Source organism: Notolabrus celidotus, chromosome 5 (assembly GCF_009762535.1).
Source record: "Notolabrus celidotus isolate fNotCel1 chromosome 5, fNotCel1.pri, whole genome shotgun sequence".
NCBI lineage: Eukaryota > Metazoa > Chordata > Actinopteri > Labriformes > Labridae > Notolabrus > Notolabrus celidotus.
The window spans coordinates 4,382,355-4,404,403 of NC_048276.1; the positions used below are offsets into that span (position 1 = coordinate 4,382,355).

General features: G+C 42.4%; 1 protein-coding gene across 1 annotated transcript in view; it reads right to left on the reverse strand.

Moving 5' to 3' along the window:
* Positions 1 to 22,049, reverse strand: part of nsg2 (neuronal vesicle trafficking associated 2) — a 73,649-nt gene that overhangs the window by 6,596 nt on the left and 45,004 nt on the right. The window contains exon 4 of the mRNA XM_034682999.1: positions 2,831 to 2,941. Coding sequence (XP_034538890.1) covers positions 2,831 to 2,941 — 111 coding nt within the window. The remainder of the gene's footprint in view (positions 1 to 2,830; positions 2,942 to 22,049) is intronic.

The following is a 22,049-nucleotide window of genomic DNA, read 5'->3' on the forward strand; positions in this document are numbered from 1 at the left end:
AACACGCGCAACTTTTTTCATCAACCGATCCGCGGACCACGTCCGTGCCGAACCGTGGAGAGGCATCCGAACGGATCACGCATCAACGGTGATCCGTTGCACCACTACTCACTTCTAACCAGTCGGCCTTGGAAATGAATTATTTAATCCTGCACAGTGTTTCACAGTGAGCGTCAATCAAAGCCACGTATGGGACCATACGCAACCTCCCGAAAGAAAGTTGAGCATTTTTTAATTTCTCTTTCTTCCTCCTTTGATTTTACATCAGTGTTGTTGACCAATGACAGCATTGAGTGCTCTATGCAAGCAAAGTCTAGAGCGTAAACAAATAAAGCGGCAAAATGAATGAATAACGATGAAGGTGGTGCTCTGAGATAGAGGAAAAATTGTCACACTCTGGCAATGACATTTCTGCGTTTCTTTGTCATCAAGGGTCCAAAACCACAGACTGAAAAATATCAGACGCACTTCAGCAACCGTATGAGTAACTGCTGTTAGACAAAAGTCTTCATCCAATGTCATCACATCTGTTGTGATCACTGGTCGGGTACACAGACTGTATAATAAACGGCAGTCTCCATGATGTCACCCATCTGTTTCTGAAGCCCTATTTTCTGTCGTGCTACTGTGAGGTAAAGAGGCGGGATTCTGGTTTTTTTAAGTTATATTTTTCGGGCGTTTTTGCCTTTATTGATAGGACAGCTGTAGATAGACAGGGAGTGTGGGGAGTATAGCGGGGGAAGATATACAGCAAATGGTCATGGCTGGGAATCGAACCGGCGACCTCTATGACGAGGACTATAGCCTCTGTATGTGGGGCGCCTAGACCGTTATTTCTGCTGTAAAGGTCGTCTTCTTTGAATGGGTGTGTATGTGGTTACTGGTGTTTCTGCAGCCAGCCTCTAGAGGAAACTCGAGGAACTGCAGTTTTTAACACTTCTGCATGGGCTTCATATTTTAAGACTTGAGGTTGCCTGACTCAACCTAACTTCATCCAAGCTAGTGTGAGGTAAAGAAGCGTGCCTTTAGCCTTTTCGCTAACAGCTACAGGGTGCCCACCTGTCAATCAAGCCATGCCCTTATTTGGGCAAAACTTGTAAGTTTAATATCTTCAAGAATAACAAGTTATAAAAAATGTCACCCCCTGCACAGTGTGTGCCGAGAGAGAAATGAGCTATTCAGACCGAAACAGTTTTTTTGTACCAGGCTGTAAACATGTTTATATCTGCTGCAAAGATCGTCTTCTTTGAATGGGTGTGTATGTGGTTTCCTGTGTTTCTGTAGCCAGCCTCTAGTAGACACTCAAGGAACTGCAGGTTTTAGCACTTTTGCATTGGCTTCATATTTTGAGACCAGAGGCTGCCTGACTCAACCTAACTTCTGTTGAGCTAGTGTGAGGTAAAGAGGCGGACCTTTAGCTTCTTTGCTAACAGCTACAGTGTTATCGCCTGTCAATCAAGCCATGCCCTTATTTGGGTAAAACTCGTAATCTTAATACCTTCAAAAATACTGAGTTATAAGACAATTCACCCCCCGTACAGTGTGCGCTGAAAGAGAAATTAGCTATTCAGACCTTAACTGTTTTTTGAACCAGGCTGTAAACATGTTTATTTCTGCTGTAAAGATCGTCTCTTTGAATGGATGTGTATGTGGTTTCCTGTGTTTCTGCTCCAAGCCTCTAGTGGACACTCGAGGAACTGCAGTTTTTAGCACTTCCACATCCACTTCATATTTTAAGAGAAGAGGTTGCCGCTTGGTCTGTTACCAATTTGTAGTCTCTCATCACTGTCGATCAAGACTAGGCACAAATTTGTGGATCTGTTTTCGCCTAATAATCCGACACAGTGACCAAGAAGATCATGTAGTCTGAGCCTAAATGTTAATTTAGAAAGGAGCGAAAGTAGAAAGAGAGGAAGGTCGTGAAGTGCAGAAAAGTTTTAGGACATTGCTTAGGCATGGAGGAAACAAACTCTAGAGGTACAAGATGACTTGATTGATCAGTTCCTTTAACTTAACTCTTGATAAGAAAGTTACTATTCTTTATTATGTCTGAAGATGACACTACAGCCAGCTCAGGTCTGTTTACCTTAGTGTAATTTAACTCTGCATAGGGAATCAGCAAGCCTAGCTATGATAAAATGACAAAGAAATGCCTAAACCCTGTTACAGCTGTGACTATTTCTCTCTGAGATAATTATCATTCGTAGGCTGTAGTTTAAGAGAGTTCTGTGCTGGATGAATACTTGGCTCTGAGCAGCTGCCAGCCACCAGCAGAGACTCCAAAAAGCCTTTAACCTCTTGTTTCTATTCACCGTGATAAAAGAGGGTATGCTAATAAGCTTCTGGCTGTGACCTCATGTCTACTGGACAAAGTGATCCGTAAAAGCAAGTAAGCCTTTTTCTCAGACTGTGAAACTTTGGCTTCAATTTTGGGAGGTGAAGAGGTGCCAAAGTGCTTCATTACCTTAATTAATTGTATGCAATCATTCAAACAAATCTGCTCTGATGCAAGCATTGGTTTTATTGTCTTTCTCCCAGTAAGCAGACACAAACAGATGATCAGTGCGCTGCAGGACTAAGAACATGTTTGTGTTGCATTTGGGAATGGTGCAAAAATGAATGAGCTTTTTGATGGAAAAGTAAAGCACTAAAAATGACAGAGATTGTACACCTACGACAGGAACAGAGCTTTGGAGGAGTTAACTCAGCTTCCCTGTGGCTGAAACTCTTACTTTTGACAAGTACCTCAAACAAACCCACTCAAAAAAGAGAACTATCCCTTTAAAAGGATCATGGTTACATTGATTTACAAGCCTCTCATGTGTCTAACCTTATAGATGAATCCATCTGGGCAGGCGTGGTCGTAGGTGAAGGCTTTATAAACCACCAGGAACACGATGCAGGCGAGGAAGGCCAGGGCCAGGATGATCAGAATCGTCACCTGGAAGGAGAACAAACACCGGTCAGTGTGTGTGTCAGTGTCTTTGTGTGTGTGTGATATTGCAGTTTATATACAGTGTGTAATAGGGGGTTAGGGTTAGGGTTAGACAGCAAAAAGATAGAGTATGTAAACTCTGCGTGTGTTAGTGTGTGTGTGTGTGTCCTGATAATAAATGATGCAGTAAGATGCTGCAGGCTGAGGTCAACAGCTCCTCAAGGCAAGGTGTTCCTGTTGAGCTGCATGATGAACGACTCGGGTTGTGACACTGTGTGGGGATAATTATGAGGTATCAAGTCGTGCAGGTAGGAAGCCAATGGAGCAAATTTCTATCTCTGCACAGCGGCCTCTGTGACTTCAGGTTTGAGCATTATGGCCGTCCCTGTCTTGGTGTTTTGGTTATAGTAAGACAAGAGACAAGATTCTGAAAAGGTTAGATTCAGGGATTTGAAGAAGCTGAGGTGACACATAAGAGACAGCTAGCAACCCCCACCTCTCACTTGAAAGTCCACCCACCTTATGGGTGACTTTATATAAATATATGACACATTTGAGTTCACCTCCAGTAGACTTGAGTTCAACTAGCCTGTGAACATGATATTATTGCTGGTCAAATGAGGAACTGCAGTTTTTGGCCCTTCAGTAGAGGCCTTTTTTATTCAGGAGGCTGCTGCATAGAAATGTAAGTTTTTCTTCATGATGTATCACGTGTATATTCTGTATCAAGAACTTTGCCCTCAAGGATTAAAAGCTGCACTTCATACACAATGGCATGTTGTGTTTCTCTGCCTCGTAGTACCCTAATTGTTTTGCTCCAAAGTCCCTGTACAAAAAAAGGCACCAAATTAATTATAAATAAGAGGCCTCAGTGAACTTCTTAATAAGGTTCTTAATCTGAGGCAGTGTAAGACGTACTATAAGCTCCCGCCTCATAATAACAAACGTCCTGCAGAAGTGAAAGATCACCGCTCACTAACACTTCTCCTGACCTGTGTCTGCTGCCTACACAGAAAATCTTCTACTAACCCTCAGAGATAACAGCTCCTGTTATACTGATGTGAGCTTAATATATACAAGACTTCATTATGAGCAGAGGGAACAAACTACGACCAGGGCAAAAAAAATGATTAATGTACCAATACTGAGAGGGCGGATATAACTTTTTAAAATTTATCTGGCAGAAGATCATGACCAAAGTAAGCTTCAGTTTTAGTCATCCACATAAAATGCACAAAAGCAATCTTGTTTGATTTATCTTATAATTAGATTTTTTTACATCAAGTAATTTATTTAGTCATTGTAATTTTGCTTAAAGCTGGGGTTGGCAGTCTCGGAAAACTAGCATGAATTTGAATGTAGCATTTTCTCATGACTCCGTCTAACCCCTCCCCTCCTCCCTCAGAGCTCCTCCAAAACGACGACCCCCCCCCGCTCACATGCACGAGCGCCGCTGACTTGCGACCATATGATGGTGACTGATTCAAAACCGGTCCTCACCAAAACATTCTCATAGTGAAAGTTAAAAACACAAACAAACATGGCTGCTGTTAGCACTCACAACTGTCATGCTAGCATTATCCAGTTGTCCTGGTGACACGATATCAGGAGAAAAGTTATAACACATATATAATACTGTAACAGCTCTACTGTTTGTTAAACATGTTCAGTGTAGATGTTCTTAATTCCTACAGTGTTGACAGTCAGTGAAGGCATCAGGAGAGGTGTAGAGTGTGTGAGCGGGAGAGAGGAGAGACAAGAGGAGAAGTTCTTCATTCATTCAAACATTGATTGTTGTTTTGTTGGTTGGCGTGATCACGGCCGACAGTGACCGGTTATTAAAGATCAACGTGTTCACGAATCGGCTCGTCATCACTACAGCGTCCGGACGGACGCTACAATACATCTACATTTCTGTAGGACTTACTAAATGTCATTAATTCTTCTGCTTGTCAGAGCCCCCGTGGTGAGAGCTTTTTAGACTCTGATCCGGACTACAGTCCTGAGCAAAGCACCTCATCAGGTCAGAGGGGACAGGCCCGAGGTCGAGTGAGAGGGGCAGTAAATAGAGTCAGGGGAAGCAGCGGCAGGAGACGGGGACTCAGAGTGCACGCCGGGGAAATGTATGCGCAGGAGGCGGGCAGAACAGCAGGACGGGATTTGAATGGTTTAAAATTTTGGCACCCAAAAAAGGCTGATTGGTTGGTGTTTTCCCAGGTTTACTCCGGCTGTAGATAGCAGCTTTTTTTTTAGCTCTTTTTTAAGAACACATTATGTAATGATTACCATCAGGACATAAAGATCATTTTAACCAGTATGACAAAAAGTGTATCTAAATCTGATTACCAACCCCAGCTTTAAGGGAAATGTAGGATAATGTTTGATATGACAGGTGTAACTATTAATATATTTTATTGTTTATTTGATGGTTTGATAGGTTTCCAATGGGTGATATGATGTACATATACAGTATATAGGCAGGCATCAATGTTTTTATAATGAGACACTAGAGCACAAGGACGCCACTGATTGATTCATAAGAGACCTTTTTGTTTAATAAACACCAAAGAAATATTGTATTTTTCACCTGGACATTTAGTATTTGTTTAATCCTGTTTATGATTGATTGATTGAAAACAAAAAGGAGACAGGGCGTTTGCAGTGAGGGGTCCAAAAATATGGAATTAACAACCCCAAGGAGATCAGGCCTAAAACTCACTCTTATGGAAGAGCCTTTCCTGATTTTACTTCAACTTTATTCTAATTTTTTCTATTTTACTTTAACCATTTAAAACAGAGATATTTTAAAATACTTGTATTCCTTTAGAGTTCTTTAAAATTCATTTATATCTTTTAAATGTGTTTAATTTCTTGATCTTACCTTGTGTGATTTATGGTCTGCTTGTTTTATTTTGCTACCCATCTAAAAGACTTTGTTACCTGGTTTTTGAAAAGTTCTCTATACATAGAATTATATTATTATTTTTTTTTTTTTTAATATTATTATTTTATTTATTTCTGTATTAATTAATTAATTTTTAATTGACAAAGGTCAAACTGCCTCTAAAGTTGTATTGTATTATCATTTAACCTGTTTAGATATCTAGATTTAAAAATAACACAGGGGGCATTGAAATGTTAGTTCTTCAAATTTATTTTACCTTACATGTAAGTGATTGAAAAGCATCAATTTGGTGATTGTTTTATCAGTGATCTGTAAAGGCACACTGACAGCATCATGCGGGTTAAACTCTAATGATTTTCATTAGTTGTGTGTCTTATTTTTAGAGCAGCCTCACAAATCTATCATCATTCCTGGCACCAAACCTGAGCTAATTGTCGACACACTTCACTTGGCGAGGGAAATTAATTAACCCTTCATCTCCTTTCTGAATGTTTCCAGCTGACGGCTGAGGAAGAGTCTTTCTTTGGTGTTCGCCAGCAACAGAGTCATGGATTTCATTTATAAAATTGATTCAGGTTTCATATTTTCTTTTAAAAGCTGGAACAAAGGATGTTTTAAGTATTTGATTTGACTGAATCAAAATGCATAATGTGTGAATAATACATAAAAGCAGCCACATGCAGAGTGAATGTAAGAGGTTGGAAATAACACATTTTTCTTGAGTACTGGTGCAAATAAGAACGCTCGTGTGTAGTTTGAGGTGTGAAATATTCAATCCCCTGGCAGGCTAGACAATGTAGTAGTAAAGCAGATTTACATATAAAAGGATTTGTTTCCTGCTACCTTCAACTTGACACACTGATTGGCTGCTTCTGAGTGAGCGTTTAATTGGAATTATGGAAATCAAGTGTAACGGATAGCTGTGTAAAAAAATGGTAAGTCATAAAGGCCTCTGTAAGGATATGTGTAGTCCTTGCATGTGGCTGTTTCCCACACAAACAGATAATACTAAGTTAACATTAAAAAGTCAGATTCATCCCACTGAGTAAGTTGAATAAAACAAAAAGTCTTGCATGAGTCTTCCTCATTTCCTGGCTCCATTAGACCAGCCGTAAAACCATTTCCGAGTCACTGCTCTCTGTATGGTCTGTAACCGCGAGATGTCACAGCAATTACACATGGTTGTGATCATTAGTCTCCATCAGCATTGTGGGGGTGGACAGGGACACGCAAGCTAAGTGACTGTTTACTTGGTGTCAACCCGAGGACACGACTGTCAGCCTTGGTTGGCGCTGACACCCTTTGTAAATTACATCTCCCACATTACATGCTGCCATCCATTAAAAGGAAGCGTTTAAAGTCACGGCGACCCGCCTTTTTGTGCAGAAAGAGGCGCAGAATGAGTGATTTAGTCCCACCCTGACCCTCTTCTTTTTGAATAGTGATGCACATGAAACAGCTTATTAAGAAGACGGATTACTGTAAGGCTCCTCACATTTCGTGGAGCGAGCGATGAGTGTTTAATGCATGTGAAGACCCAACTTTGCTCCGACACTCTGGAACATGAAACGAAGACTTAAGTCGCTCATGACGAGAGGAGATTTGCTCTTTTTTTTTTACAAATAAATCTGCATTTTTCAATAATTTGTAGTATGTTGTTGCATTCCTGATAATAGAAGGGTTCAAACTATAGCTCTGCAATCAGACTCAGTTACAGGCATGTATGATAACTATGCTATGTGACATTAAATTCAGGTACCTACATATCTTAAAGAGCTCATAGTGCCCTGTTACCCCTCCAGAACACTACGCTTCCAACATGTAGGTCTGCTCATCGTACCTAAAGTCTCTAAAAGTAGTATGGAAGGTAGAGCCTTCATTTATCAGACCCCTCTTCTTTGGATTCATCTACCAGTCAGGGTCCAGGAGGCAGACACCCTCTCTACTTTTAAGAGTAGGCTTCAAACTTTCCTTTTTGATAAAGCTTAATTTGTATAGCCCTAAATCACAACAAACGTTATCTCAAGACGCTTTTACAAACATAGGAGGTCTAGACCACTCTATGTCAAATTATGAACAGAGACCCAACGCCAAGACAGGATAAGACTCAGTTTTACTCCACCTTTATCCACCATGAGCATTGCACCTCAGAGTATTTAGCTAGTTACAGTGGTGAGGAAAAACTTCCTTTTAACAGGCAGAAATTTCAAGCAGAACCAGACTCATGTTAGACACACATCTGCTGAGACCGAGTTGGGTCTGGAAAGAGGGATAGAGGAGAAGGGGAGACAGAGGGAGTGTTGATAGTGATGAACTATGCTATGTGACATTAAAGTCAGGTTCCTTCGTATCTTAAAGCGCTCATAGTGCCCTATTACCCCTCTAGAACACAACGATTTAAGCATGCAGGCCTGCTCATCGTACCTAAAGTCTCTAAAAGTAGTATGGGAAGTAGAGCTTTCAGTTATCAGGCCCCTCTCCTTTGGAATCATCTACCAGTCAGGGTCCAGGAGGCAGACACCCTCTCTACGTTTAAGAGTAGGCTTCAAACTTTCCTTTTTGATAAAGCTTATAGTTAGAACTGGATCAGGCTTGGACCAGCTCTTAGTCATGCTGCTATGGGGCGTCTGTGGATCAGTGGGTAGAGTCGATCCCAGCTCTGGCAGTCAAATGCTGAAGTGTCCTTGAGCAAGACACTGAACCCCGAATTGCTTCCTCTGTTGTTCACAGGTGTGTGAATGTGAACGAATGAGAATAACACTGATGGTGCCTTACTATAGCAGCCTCTACCCTCAGTGAGTGAATGGGTGAATGTGACGAGTAGTGTAAAAGCACTTTGAGTGGTCAGAAAGACTAGAAAAGCGCTATATAAGTAGAAGTCTATTTACAGGCTTAGACTGACACACTGGGATCCAATCTGTCCCCTCTCTCTGCCTGTCACTTCCTTTAACTCTTCCTGTCCCATTAAAGTTACTAACCATAGACCTTTCTGGAGTCCCTGAGCTCCCTTGTCTCGTAGGTTCCTCTGGATCTCTGCCGTAGACGGTGTGCTGCTCTGGAGTACTATCCGTCTCATTACTATCATCCATCTCTCTCTCTCTCTCTTCATCTCCCTCTATCCCTCTCTCCAACACGGTCTCAGCAGATGTGTGTCTAACACGAGTCTGGTCCTGCTCGAGGTTTCTGCCTGTTAAAGGAAGTTTGTCCTTGCCACTGGACATAGAGTGTGAGAATCTGTCACAAGCTTAGCTAGCCTACTTCTAATGTTAGCTTAGCGTGTTTCAAGGTGCTGCTTGTTTTGAAGTCAGGGTTACTTCAGTGTACTGAGTAAGGCCATAAAAGGATTATGGGAAACATTTCAGGCCTATTAATGGTTATCTTAAGTATATTACAGTTGAAATAAAGTTAATATGCATCTTTTTAAATCTCACTAATATCAAAAAGGAATAAGGTATCGATGAGTCCTCAAGTCCAGGTACAGGAGCCATCCAAGACATGGCATCATTCAGTTTTGCTGCACAAATGCCAAATTATTATGCATGATTGAGACAGTGCATATTCATTTTAACTGTATTAAGGTCAAATGAAGCAGTAACGTAAACAATATCAGATCTGAAACCGCCATTCAGAGGATTATTTATTGGTATCAGAAATAAATCATCGAACCTCTCTTTAATGATGCTTAAAACGAGGTCAGGACACAGATCAGTGGTATTAACCCCAGCAAGGATTTTAAAGCTTATGCTAACGTTGATGACACTTTCATTGTAGATACAACACAGTGGATACAGTCAAAGCAGCAGCTCAGGCCCTTTGTTATAGAAACCATTGCTGGGAAATCCCTGTTGATGCAGCTATAGCCATGTGGTATATAAATCCATTAAAAATCTATCCGACCTTTCTCCATTATTCATAATCTGCTTGATCTCCTCCGTAAACCTTGGGAGGTCATCAGAGAAAGTACTGCAGCTCCCTCCATGCATGAAGCAGATGTATACTTATATCCGCCACAACCGGCCGGATGCATTTTCCTTCTTTGCTCTAATATGCATGATATCAGGTGAATCTGTGCCAAGGGTGCAGGCACATTATGCTCAAGCATATAAACAGAATAGAAATTGAATATATTAGAAGAAAACACATTTATTTTCCATCATTTTACACCAACATTACAGCAGCAAAGCCATTATCCTGTCAGCCACAGTCAAGCATTTGTTTCTGTTGGATGCAGGTGGAAGTAAATCATTGCCCTTCACAAGTCTTTGCTCCATTAAATAAGACTTGATGAACTCTGTGTGCTTCCATCTTTAAAGGTGACATATCATGCAAAATTGACTTTTTAATGGTTCTCTACCTGAAATATTTTTCCCTGGCATGTCTACAAACCCCCCGAGAATGAAAAAAATCTATTCTGCCCCTGTTCTGATTTCTCCACTTGTCTGTAAATGTGTGTGAAACGAGCCGTTTCAGACTTCCGTGTTTTTGTTACGTAACAACAATATCCGGTCTGTCACGGAGTCAGAGCTCGGAGCTTGTTCAGCTCATAGCCTGTATAAAATAATACTGAATCCCCTCCTCCGTTTTTCGTTACCTGCACAAATGTGTGCTAACAAGGAGCTTAGGAGGGAGGCATGCTAGTTGTAGGCTGTCTTAATAAACACAAAGGTCGGTTTTACTCCCCACGTCTGCAGATTTGAAGATCTAGTGGATGATTTTTATTTATCATGGATAAGTGCTAGCGCTAGTTAGCATAGCCACATAGCTACATGTTCGTAGCTGTGTACCAAGACACACGTCGACATACTGACAAATAAAAACAACAAGAAACACTAAATCTGTGACCAATCCTTCAGAAAGGTCCTGCTGCAGGCGCCTCTCCATCAGGATCAGATTCTGGATCAGATTCGGAGGGTTGAAGTAACGCGGGTCTATGAGCAGCCGTGTATATTCAGCCAACATGTAAACATTAGATCAACGTGCTGGACAGCCGAGGCACATCCACTTCCTGAGGGGGCGTGGTCAGAGGGAAAACAGAGTGTTCTGAGGAGGACTGAAGAAGAGGGCTTTTCAGGCAGACCAAAATCTGATTTCAAAGTGTTTTTTTGAGCATAAACTTTAAAGACATGTTTTGGGGACCTCTTAGACCAATATATATTGATGAGAAAAGCGTGATATGTCCCCTTTAAGAGACAGAAACAACATATTTTTAGTCACATGAGAAAAAGACAAAAATGGACTACAATCAAAGCAGCACTAGACAGTGTTTTGATCCAAGACATCCCTCACACGGTCTGCCTTCATGAAACTGGATCTGATGGATAAAATCTGTGATCTGTCCAGCATCACAGTTGAAGGTAGATCCAACCTGACATCGCCGGACACATCAGCCAGTTCATATTCATTGTCTCTGGCAGGTGAGTCTGCAGCCGCTGTCATCCAACGATCTGAGAGATACGGGGTCAATCATAGTCCTGTATTCAGAAATGGGGCGGGTTCTAAAAGATGACAACACAGGAGATCCACTTCAGCTTTTGTGTAAACAACCAAGATGGCAGCTTCCAACCAGGTCGGAATCAGCTCTTGTGGCCATTTTCAACAAACTGAAGAATGCATTTTCATTAAAACAAGAATGAACAACTGGCCTTACAGCACTTAGTGGTAAGAAAGATGTGTTTGATGCACTGCTGAAAGGATTCGGTAACAATTCAATTTACATACTAGATCCACTGGTCTGCCGCCCTGTGCTCCTTCACAAGCTGCATTGCTCTGATTGGTTGTAGGTCGTGGTTGAGAGGCCATTGTTAATGCCCCCTGGAAAAAAGGAACTGAGTATATACTGGGTATATCTGTACTTAAGATAATCTTATTTAATAATGATTTTTTTAAATACTTGATTCTGATTGGTCGATACACAGTAACAACAGTCGTTAAATTCCAATGGCAAAAGTAACACCATGAACAACCTGATCATCATCAGATAGCAATGTTAAAAGTTGTGATTTTTGCCTTATTCAGGTTCAGGCCCAAGAAGGAGAGCTGAATAAGGACAGACACGTCAATATAAATAGTCCTATAGAAGTCCAGTTGACCTTTTCTAATGTTACCTTTATTTGAAATGTGAATTCTAACAAATAAGCTGGCTATCCGTGACGTCATCCATCTGTTTCTGAAGCGCTGTTTTGAGGCCAATCGTCGGCGGCAGCCATATTGCTGCTGTGGAGCCAGTGTGACGTAAAGAGGCGGAGTTTGAGCCTCCTAGCCAATAGTTACAGTGTTCCTGCAGGCAGCTGTGCCTCTCATTGGAAGACTAGTAATCTCAATATCTTTGAAATTGCTGCGTTAGAAACATTTCACCCCCTCACAGTGAGAGGACATCGAGAAATTAGCTATCCAGACTACACTCGTCTTTTGTACCAGGCTGTAAACATGTTTACTTCTGCTGTGAAGATCGTCTTTTTCCCATTCATGTGTATGTGACTTCTGGTACTTCTGGAGCCAGCCTCAAGCAGATCCTCGATGAACTGCAGTTTTAAGCACTTCCACATTTGACTCATAGACCGGAGGTTGCCGCTTGGTCATTACCCCTCAACTTTGCACAGGGTTGCTGTTCACCCTGATTCTAATTTACATAACAACCTGCTAACTATACATTATCCTTTACTAAATGCATATTAAGAGCTGACCTTTAATCTGTTTAAATTGATAAAGTGTCATCTAAAACCTTGTTTAATCAAAATGTGGTCAGAAACCATAAAAATGTTCAGTTTTATGAAAGACAAACTTCAGTAAATGAATGTAAACCCTTTAATCTAGCTGTAATGGGATTGTAATCTCCGATAGGCTCTCATGAATTTAAACAAAGTTTGGAACTGAAATCTGAATAATTTACTTGATTCCTTGAGATGAAGAAGTACAAGAAAGCATTGAGGGTTTCTTAAAGCTACCATTTAACTTTAGTTGAGTAATATCAGTGGATGAATGTAAATGTGCTGCAGGCCCTGCCCTTTGTTTTCTTGCATCTCAGACTCCTCTCAGTGAAGCAGCAGCTGCAGACTGTTGTACTGCGGAGGCAGACAGACAATCAAACCAGATTATAAAAAAATCCAGAAGGATTGTTCCTCTTTTCCTTTCTTCTTCATCCCTGACTGCAGATTAAACATCACAAGTCTACCTATAATTTACATTTACCCACAACACCATCTGCTTGTTTCCTCCAACACCCACCGTCTGGGTGCTAAAAATATTGATTTACATGTCTGAGAATATCCTCAGAAATATACTTCCCTTTAATTATTTATGACTGCACACTGCAACACGAGTTCAAAGCCTGTTTCCTGAATGGATTTGCTTCCTCACATCCCATTCCACCACTCTTTGACATACGATTTCTCTCCTTTTTTAACACCACGCCATGTTAGAATGCAACACACCACCCACGCTTTCACTGCTGGAACTTGACACACCATATGGGGGAGCAGACACCTCCTCCTATTCAGTCCAGGAAGAAGAGGAGAATATGTAAGTGTGCATAAAGGAGAGGAGGGCATGTGTGTGTGTGACAGGAGAGGAGAAAAATGATGCTGATAAAAACAGATAACACGAGGTGACAGAGGGGGCAACGTGAGAAATAAAGGAGGAGACGGCAGAAAGAGAGCGAGTGTTGGAGATAAAGGGGGGCAGAGGGAGGATCTCTTTCCTTCTTTTTGGAAGCAGGTGGTTCAGATGGAACGACAGACAGGGAGGAGGACAACAAACACAGTAGGATATCTGCTGCTGCATCAATCACTACATGCCTGAAAAAGCACATATTGTTTATGTATCTTTATATTGCCCTTCTGACACCTTCACAGTACAGAAGCTCGGTCCTTCAGATTTTCATTGATTACTCTCCACTCTGCTGTAAAGCCAGCTGCTGCCATGATAAGCTACATGCATTAAAAAGAGCTATTAATATCAAATGAGAAAAGGTCTAATATAACATACACTTTATCTTGGCTGTAATAATCCGCGGTGCCTTCAGGGGAGTTTGTTGATTAATGAAATTAATGAACTTGGTGACAGGGAAAGGGAGTGCAGTGAACGCCGGCTCTACTAAAAGAGAAAGCTTGAAGGTCAGTGGTCAGATCGCAGTAAAGGCTCAAAGAGTATACGTCCACTAGACTTAACATCCTACAGTGAAGTGCAGGAACAAGTGGGTGATGCTTACTTCAAGAATAATTCCAGGGTAGCTTCACTCGGTTCTAATTTTCAAATGTTAAGCCACCTTTTCTACACATCATATACTTTACTCTGAAGCACGTCTAGCTGCAGATATCTGGATGTATTCCCGTCGTATCATGTTTCCATCATGTGTTCTTTTCATCTATTTTGATGCACTGGATATTTCAGCGGGGTTGTATGAGTTTTAAATCCTGAGTAATTGTCGGGGCCACAACAGATGCTGCTCAGCTCGGCTCCTTTAATGAGGAACTGCAGGGAGAATCAGCACGCAAGCTAGGCTACCTCTGCAGACGGTGTCATTTCTGCCACGTGACTTAGCAAATTTATAAAGATTCCGACCCGAGCACTCACTTCAGTTTAGCTGTACGCTCTACTTGGATTTTTTCAGCACTTTACTCTGCTGCCAGAAACGGTGGCCTAGCTTGCGTGTTGATTCTCCCTGCAGTTTCTCATTCAAGGAGCCGAGCTGAGCAGCATCTATTGTGGCCCTGACAATTACTTGTGATTTAAAACTCATACAACCCCACTTCAAAAAAACTGAAATATCCCTTTAAGTCTGATCATGACATTGTCCTGCTGCCTGTTTTGGCCGGGACACTTTTAAACCGTACCTGTATAAACCCTTCATTACATATCAAGAGCATTTAAAGCTAGTCACGGAAAACTAGCATGAATTTGAATGTAGCATTCACATGCACGCCCCTGCTCACATGCATGTAGACCCTAACAGCAGGATGTTAGGCTCACCTGTTAGGCTGTTTAAAGGACGGAGGACATCGTGCTTATGCATTACCGTTTACCGTTTGGGGCGGCAGTAGCTCAGTCCATAGGGACCTGACTTGGGAACCCAAGGGACGCCGGTTCTAGTCCCAGTATGGACGACATTTGGCAAGTGGACTGGTGGCTGGAGAGGTGCTGGTTCACTTGCCTGGGCACAGCCGAGGTGCCCTTGAGCAAGGCACCGAACCCCCAACTGCTTGGGGTGTGCTGGTTGATGGCAGCATCCTCACTCTGACATCTCTCCCTAAGTGCATGTCCACTGCATGTGTGTGCATGATTGTATGTATATACAAAAAAACTGTGCGTGTAGCATGACCGAAAAACAACACGAGTGAAAAAATTGAATTTCCCCCCTGGGGATTAATAAATTACGTTCTTCTTAAGACGTAATGTGCGAAGACAATGGATATTTAGGGATCAAACGAATCCTTTGGAAAAGTCTGACGATGTTGAAATATACAGCAAATTTAGATTTAGGAGAGGCAACATAATTCTTAGGTAACCTACCAGGAACACTGTGAAGTGAATCCTTCCCAAACAACTCTGTTAACAAGTCCTCATCCTTCAATGGGGGGGACAGGTGGTCCTACACCTGGACCACGTTGGGGGCCTTGCTTGTTGCACAAAGCCGCTTTCATGTTGCTGATTTTATTTTGTAGGTCTTCTACTGAGCGCGCTCAGAAACACCACACGCATTGACCCGGTTCAAGATCTGAAACCAGACTTTCCCTTTCTCCTTGTTTGTTCTCTTTGAGGATTGACTTGCTGATAACAGCTGTTTGTTCAATCTAGATTATTCTAATAAAATGTCCATTTCTTCTTGATCTTCTCTCAGTCACACCGGCACCGCTCACCATGTTTATTGTTGGTTATGCTTAGTAGGCATGTGCAATTCAAATTTGTTGGATAGGGGTTTTCCAGGAGGTTACCTGGATATATGAGGTTTTCATTTTGTTTTGGTGCCTGACTTCCTGTCCCGCTCCATCTGCTCTGTTGAGATTGATGCACTGTACTCCGGCATCCGGCAAGAATAGAAGTCTTGTGTATCTGATCTGGAGGACTCTGACCTGCTGGATCAGAGATGCAGCTGGTACACAACGGAGCGGATCCAGTGGAAGTTAACACATAGACTAGAATAGAAACCGATCAGATCCGGTGCTGGATCTGGCAGAATTTGGCCGTTAGCTTTCTTATCCTATCAAAAGTCCTACAGAGTGTCTGCTGGCAGCTGGCATCTTAAAAAACGAGTACCTCATTACCACCAGCAGCCTGTACTGTTGGAAAAAAAGAGACTGACAGATTGATGGATTGAGTGACAGATGTTACTCATGACATTAACTACAGCTCTGTGTCGTTCAGTAAGCTCAGACTGTGTGACAAAAACCAGGATCCATGAATCACTGCAGCTAAAGTTCAGGCTACATTAACACCTGTGCTTTCTGTTCCATAACAAAACATGTCCTGGAAAAACCTGTACATCAAGTAAACATGGTAAACAGTCTGTGTTCTCCTCTCGCAGGTGGAGATTTGCAGCCTTCCTCTGTTAGCTGATTGTAAATTGCAGATCTTTAGAGTTCAGGCTGTGCAACAAAACAAGTAATCCACCATCACAGCTCTGGCACCCTGATTATAGTCATTCCACGCTATTCTTCCACACTGTAAGGAGTAAACAGCAGATAATGAAAATAAACGCTGCACAATCTTTTCAATGACGTCGGCCATAAAGCTGTCTAATTTAAAAAGAAGTACGCCTCCTGTCTCCCTGCTGGAGCCTATTATAACTTCGACACATGTTAATCTATCCGGGAGCTGAGATGGAAATGTGTCATGTTCAGGTGTCTAATGGAGACACTAAGCCCTCACCTGCTCTTCATATTTATAAGAGTTTAAGTCATGGATCAGCCGTCTACATAAAAATGTAAATGAAATATTCTCTTATCCTCTTAAGGCACTTTTGTGGTGATGAAATTAATGAGGTGGGTGACGGGATGCCTGTAAGGATAACAGAGAGCTGAAGGTCGCAGGTTTGATCCCTTTGAGTCCTTGAGTAAAACACAGAGCCCACTCTCCACGTAACAGACATTTAGATGAGCAGGTTGCAAGACAAGTGTGGTGAAGTTTCTCAGCGCTGGAGGACACGTTCAGTTCTTTTTAGAAAGTGTGACAGAAGAGAACGATAAAGGAGTCTGTTAGGAGGAAAAGTCCTGCAATTTAAAAACTCAGCTTAACTGAAAGTGCTGATTTACTCCATGATGGATTTCTTAACTATCCAGGCGTGATAGCTTTGTAGTTATGTCGTTCAAATAAAAGTTTCAGCCCTGCTCAGAACAGGCTGATTTCTGTGTCTGTGCCTTTAAATAAGAATGAGCTCTCTGACCACGCCCCCTCAGGAAGTGGATGTGGCCTCAGCTCCCCAGCACGTTGATCTAATGTTTACATGTTGGCTGAATATACACGGCTGCTCACAGACCCGCGTTACTTCAACCCTCTGAATCTGATCCAGAATCTGATCCTGATGGAGAGGCGCCTGCAGCAGGACCTTTCTGAACCATTGGTCACAGATTTAGTGTTTCTTGTTGTTTTATTTGTCAGTATGTCAACGTGTGTCTTGGTACACAGCTACCAACATGTAGCTATGTGGCTATGCTAACTAGCGCTAGCACTTATCCATGATAAATAAAAATCATCCACTAGATCTTCAAATCTGCAGACGTGGGGAGTAAAACCGACCTTTGTGTTTATTAAGACAGCCTACAACTAGCATGCCTCCCTCCTAAGCTCCTTGTTAGCACACGTGTGTGCAGGGAATGAAAAACAGAGGAGGGGTTGAGTTGTATTTTATACAGTCTATGCGCTGAACAAGCTCCGAGCTCTGACTTCCTGTTACAGACCGGATGGCGTTGTGACGTATGAAAAACACTGAAAACTGAAACGGCTGGTTTCAGCACACATTTACAGAAAGGTGGAGAAATCAGAACAGGGGCAGGATGGATTCTTTTCATTTTCAGGGGGTTTGTAGACATGCCAGGGACACATATTTCAGGTAGAAAGGAAGATGAAGTGCCTGGGCGATGGACAGCCGATTGATAATAATGATAATAATAATAAATTTTATTTATAAAAGCGCTTTAAAAGATTCTCCAAGCGCTTTACAGGAAAATAAAATTATACAATAGAGAAGCAAAGGAAAACAGTGCAAAAAAAGCAAAGAAAAGCAAGGCAGCAAAATAAAACAAAACAAGAAAAAAAATCAATCAATTCTAGGTTAAAAGCCTTTGTAAATAGGTGTGTTTTGAGTCCGGATTTGAATTTGGTAAGTGAGGGAGAGAGTCTGAGGTGTTGGGGGAGAGAGTTCCAGAGGGTGGGGGCAGCGACAGAGAAGGCCCTGTCCCCCCAGGTTCGGTGCTTGGGTTTGGTGAGAGGGGTGAGGAGGTTGGCGTTGGTGGAGCGGAGGTTGCGGGAGGGATTATATGGCTGCAGAAGGTCGGTGAGGTAGGAGGGAGCTAGATTGTGGAGGGCTTTGTAGGTGATGAGTAGGATCTTGTACTGTATTCTTGAGGGGATGGGAAGCCAATGGAGGTTCTGGAGGACTGGGGTGATGTGGTCTCTGGAGCGGGAGTGAGTGATACCGGAAGTGCTGCAAATGCAGGAAGTACAATGCCTTTGAGCGGACCAATCACAGGACTTGCAGATCTTGGGTAGATACATTTTGGAGGAGGTGCACGTCAGGCTTCGCGGGTAAACTTCTACTAAGAGTAAAGCAGATCTATGGCAGCGTGGATTTAACACAGACGTATAAACCAGGCTTTAGAAACATGGCGGTGCCACATAGTGAATACACAAGCGAGCTCAAGCTCCAGTGTTGAAAATTGTGCAAAAAACTGCAGTTCATTAAGTGTACTCTTGAGGCTGGCTGTAGAGCCAAAGAATCCCCATTAGGTCTCATGTTAAACTGCCCATTTATAGCAACTGTAGCTGTTTGTCAAGAGGATAAAAGCCAACCTCAGATCCACCTCTGTGTATTATCCTAGGTGAATCCAAAGTTAGGTTGAGTAAACATTTCCAATATGGTGACCGCCATCTTTGGGCTTCAAAACCTCTGCCCAGAAACCAAAGGGTCAAGAGGATCCACTCCTTCTGTAGACTTAAAGACTTTGTATTCTTATCCTCGACCCTCTCTTGTATTTTCCTCTGTTGTCACTAACATTACTAATAGACCTCTGCTTTGTACAATAATTGAACAACCTGAAAGAGACGATAAAGCTTAGAAAGGAACCGCTCACAGCTGATCCTCATCTGAAACAGGATAAGGGATATTTAGTACACGGTTGCTTGGAGCTGAAATAGTCAGGCACCACTGTTTCGGTCTTTATTGCCTTACATTTCATCAGCCTGTTATGCTTTGTTGATGTCTAGTAATGTAGCTTTAGTGTGAAAAGTAAAGCACACAGTAAAAGGATGTTAGCATGAACTGAAGCAGTGATTTTCAACCACTGTGCCGTGGCACACTAGTGTGCCGTGACAGATCGTCAGGTGTGCCGTGGGACATTATCAAATTTCACTTAGTTATTCCAAAAAAGTATTATTCATATCCTGCAAATAATTTGCCATGTAGTGCGTCTGTGCCTGCAGTGTAGTGACTGGCGGAGTAATTCAGTCCTCGTCCATGTACTGACCTGCGCTCCCCACGCACTGGGTGGCAATGAAGCACACCTTGTTAATTTAAGACAATAGAATTAATGATGCGTGCGAGAGGTGTATGTGACAAGATGTAGACGTACAAAAGCAATGGATAAATATTCAAAAAGGAAAAATGAAACTCCAAACTGGGCCCTGGACAAAATTCTAACCTGGATGAAGAGAGTAATACGGGTGGTTAAAAAGGCAACTTTTATGAGAAAAACTACAACGGTGACTGCGAGAGCTCTCAAAGCTAGCTACTTAGTAGCTGAACTCTTAGTCAAATCAAGAAAGCCACACACTGTGGCAGGGACAATAATACTACCTGCAAAAGCCATTGTAAATAAGATGCTTTGCCCTGACACAGTTAAAGAAGTAGCCAAAGTCCCTCTCTCAGATAAATAGATTCATATATTGAGAGACTAAATGTGTCATTTTGTAACACTTTTGGTTGGTGGTGTGACTCAGGATTTTTTTAATGTATGAAATGTGCCTTGGCTCAAAAAAGGTTGAAAAACACTGAACTGAAGAACCTGAAAGTAATGACTAAATGCACTCCAAACAAAAGCTCTGTATTATTTTAAAATGTAAGGGGAAATGTCAAAGTGAGAGACTTTTTCAAAGAGCCATTTCTCACTTTTCTTCCTTCATGACCCTTTTTCCATTGATGTATGTTTGTCCTGTCGGCTGTGTCTTTGCCTCAAAGCCTCTCAAAGCAAAGTCCTCTCTTGTTTTCAATGGAACAAAGAGAAGTCTCAGAGCAGGGGTCTGCAGGGAGCCGGCTCCCTCTCAGAGCACAGTATCCAAACAGGGGAGAGGGATGTCAAGGAGATGGTGTGCGGGGATTTGAGCTCTCTGGGACCGGCTATCCGGTCGAGACAGCTACAGTAGTGTGGCAACAAAGTACAAACACTCTGCTGTCGAGATGCATCGCGTCACAAAACGGGAACACAAAATGTTAAAATGCTAACCCTGACAAAAGAGGAGATTTTGCTCTGAGCTCAGGTGAGCTGAGGTCTGCACACGAGGGCAGATCTCAGCTCTGAGCTTTGCAGGAGGCTTTAAGAGGTTTAAAAAAAGCTACACGGTCATTTCCAACAGTATGAGAATATGTGACCTTATGGGTACTTGAATACTGCACACGGTGTTTCGCTGTGAGAGGATGTTATAAAACTACCATCTTATCTGAAGGTCACTTTGCTGCAGCAGAGAAAAACAGATAATCCAGAAAAGCCACACAAAGATGAGCTTCTTAAGAGCAGCATCAGTGTTCAACAAACACATTCAAACATACTTCACAGAAAACATGTTAATGCGCACATAGAGGCAAAGTAAGGGCCGATATTTCCACTGCCTGGAGTTTGTATGCAGGGGTGGATCCAGAGGGGCGGCTAGGGGTGGCACTGCCCCCATTTAAAATGAGATTGGCCATTACTGGTGCCCCCCCAAAATCCTAAACTGTGATTGGCTGCTTGTTTCGTAAGAAGCAAGATAAACAGCAAGTAGCTGAAGTAGCATGTCAGTGTAGGCCATCTCCTTCGGTGGGTGCTTTCAACTGAACATTATTGCATAAAGGCTGATTTATACTTCTGCGTCCCCCCTACGCAGCAGGGGCTGGCGCAGACATGAGCAATTCTCAGCCGAAACACTAGAGGGCAGTGTGGTCTCTCTGATAGCCGGTCGCCTGCTTCCGGCCCCACTACAATCTCTGTTTACTTTTCCACAGAGATTCAGAGCGTGTTCTGTTAATCTACAGCTGATACATGTTGCTGTTTATCATACAGACATACAGGAAATACAATGACGACGAGCCGACCAATCACAGGGCTTGCAGTCCGTGTCGATTCGACGCATGGTTACATTTTGGAGGAGGTGCACGTCAGCTACGTGCATAGGCCTCTCGGTAGGTAAAGGACCTATGTAGACCTCTAGTGTAGGCAATGCCGTCGATTCGACGCAGAAGTATTAATCAGCCTTAAGTCTTTACCATAGACTGTATAATAAATGGATGTTGTCTCCATGACCTCACCCCCGACTGTTTCTGAAGACCGGTTCTGAAGCCGGTTGCCACATTGGAAACGCTGAACCTAACTTCTGTCGAGCTAGTGTGAGGTAAAGAGGCGGGCTTTGAGCCTCCTAGCCAACAGCTACAGTGTCCTCACCTGTCAATCAGGTCAGTCATGCATTGTTTGGGCAAAACTCGTAAGTTTAACATCTTCAAAAATAACATGTTTTAATAAATTCTCTCCCGTACGGTAGAGAAATGAGATACTCAGACCTAAACTGTTTTTTGAACCAGGCTGTAAACATGTTTATTTCTGCTGTAAAGATCGTCTTCTTTGAATGGGTGTGTGTGTGGTTTATGGTGTTTCTGCAGCCAGCCTCTAGTGGACGCTCGAGGAACTGCGGATTTTAACACTTCTGCATGGGCTTCATATTTTAAGACTGGAGGTTGCGAGTTGGACCATCCCAGATGAAAAAATGTGTCTAATGACGAAATATTTGATGCACATATCTGTAAAATGCAGT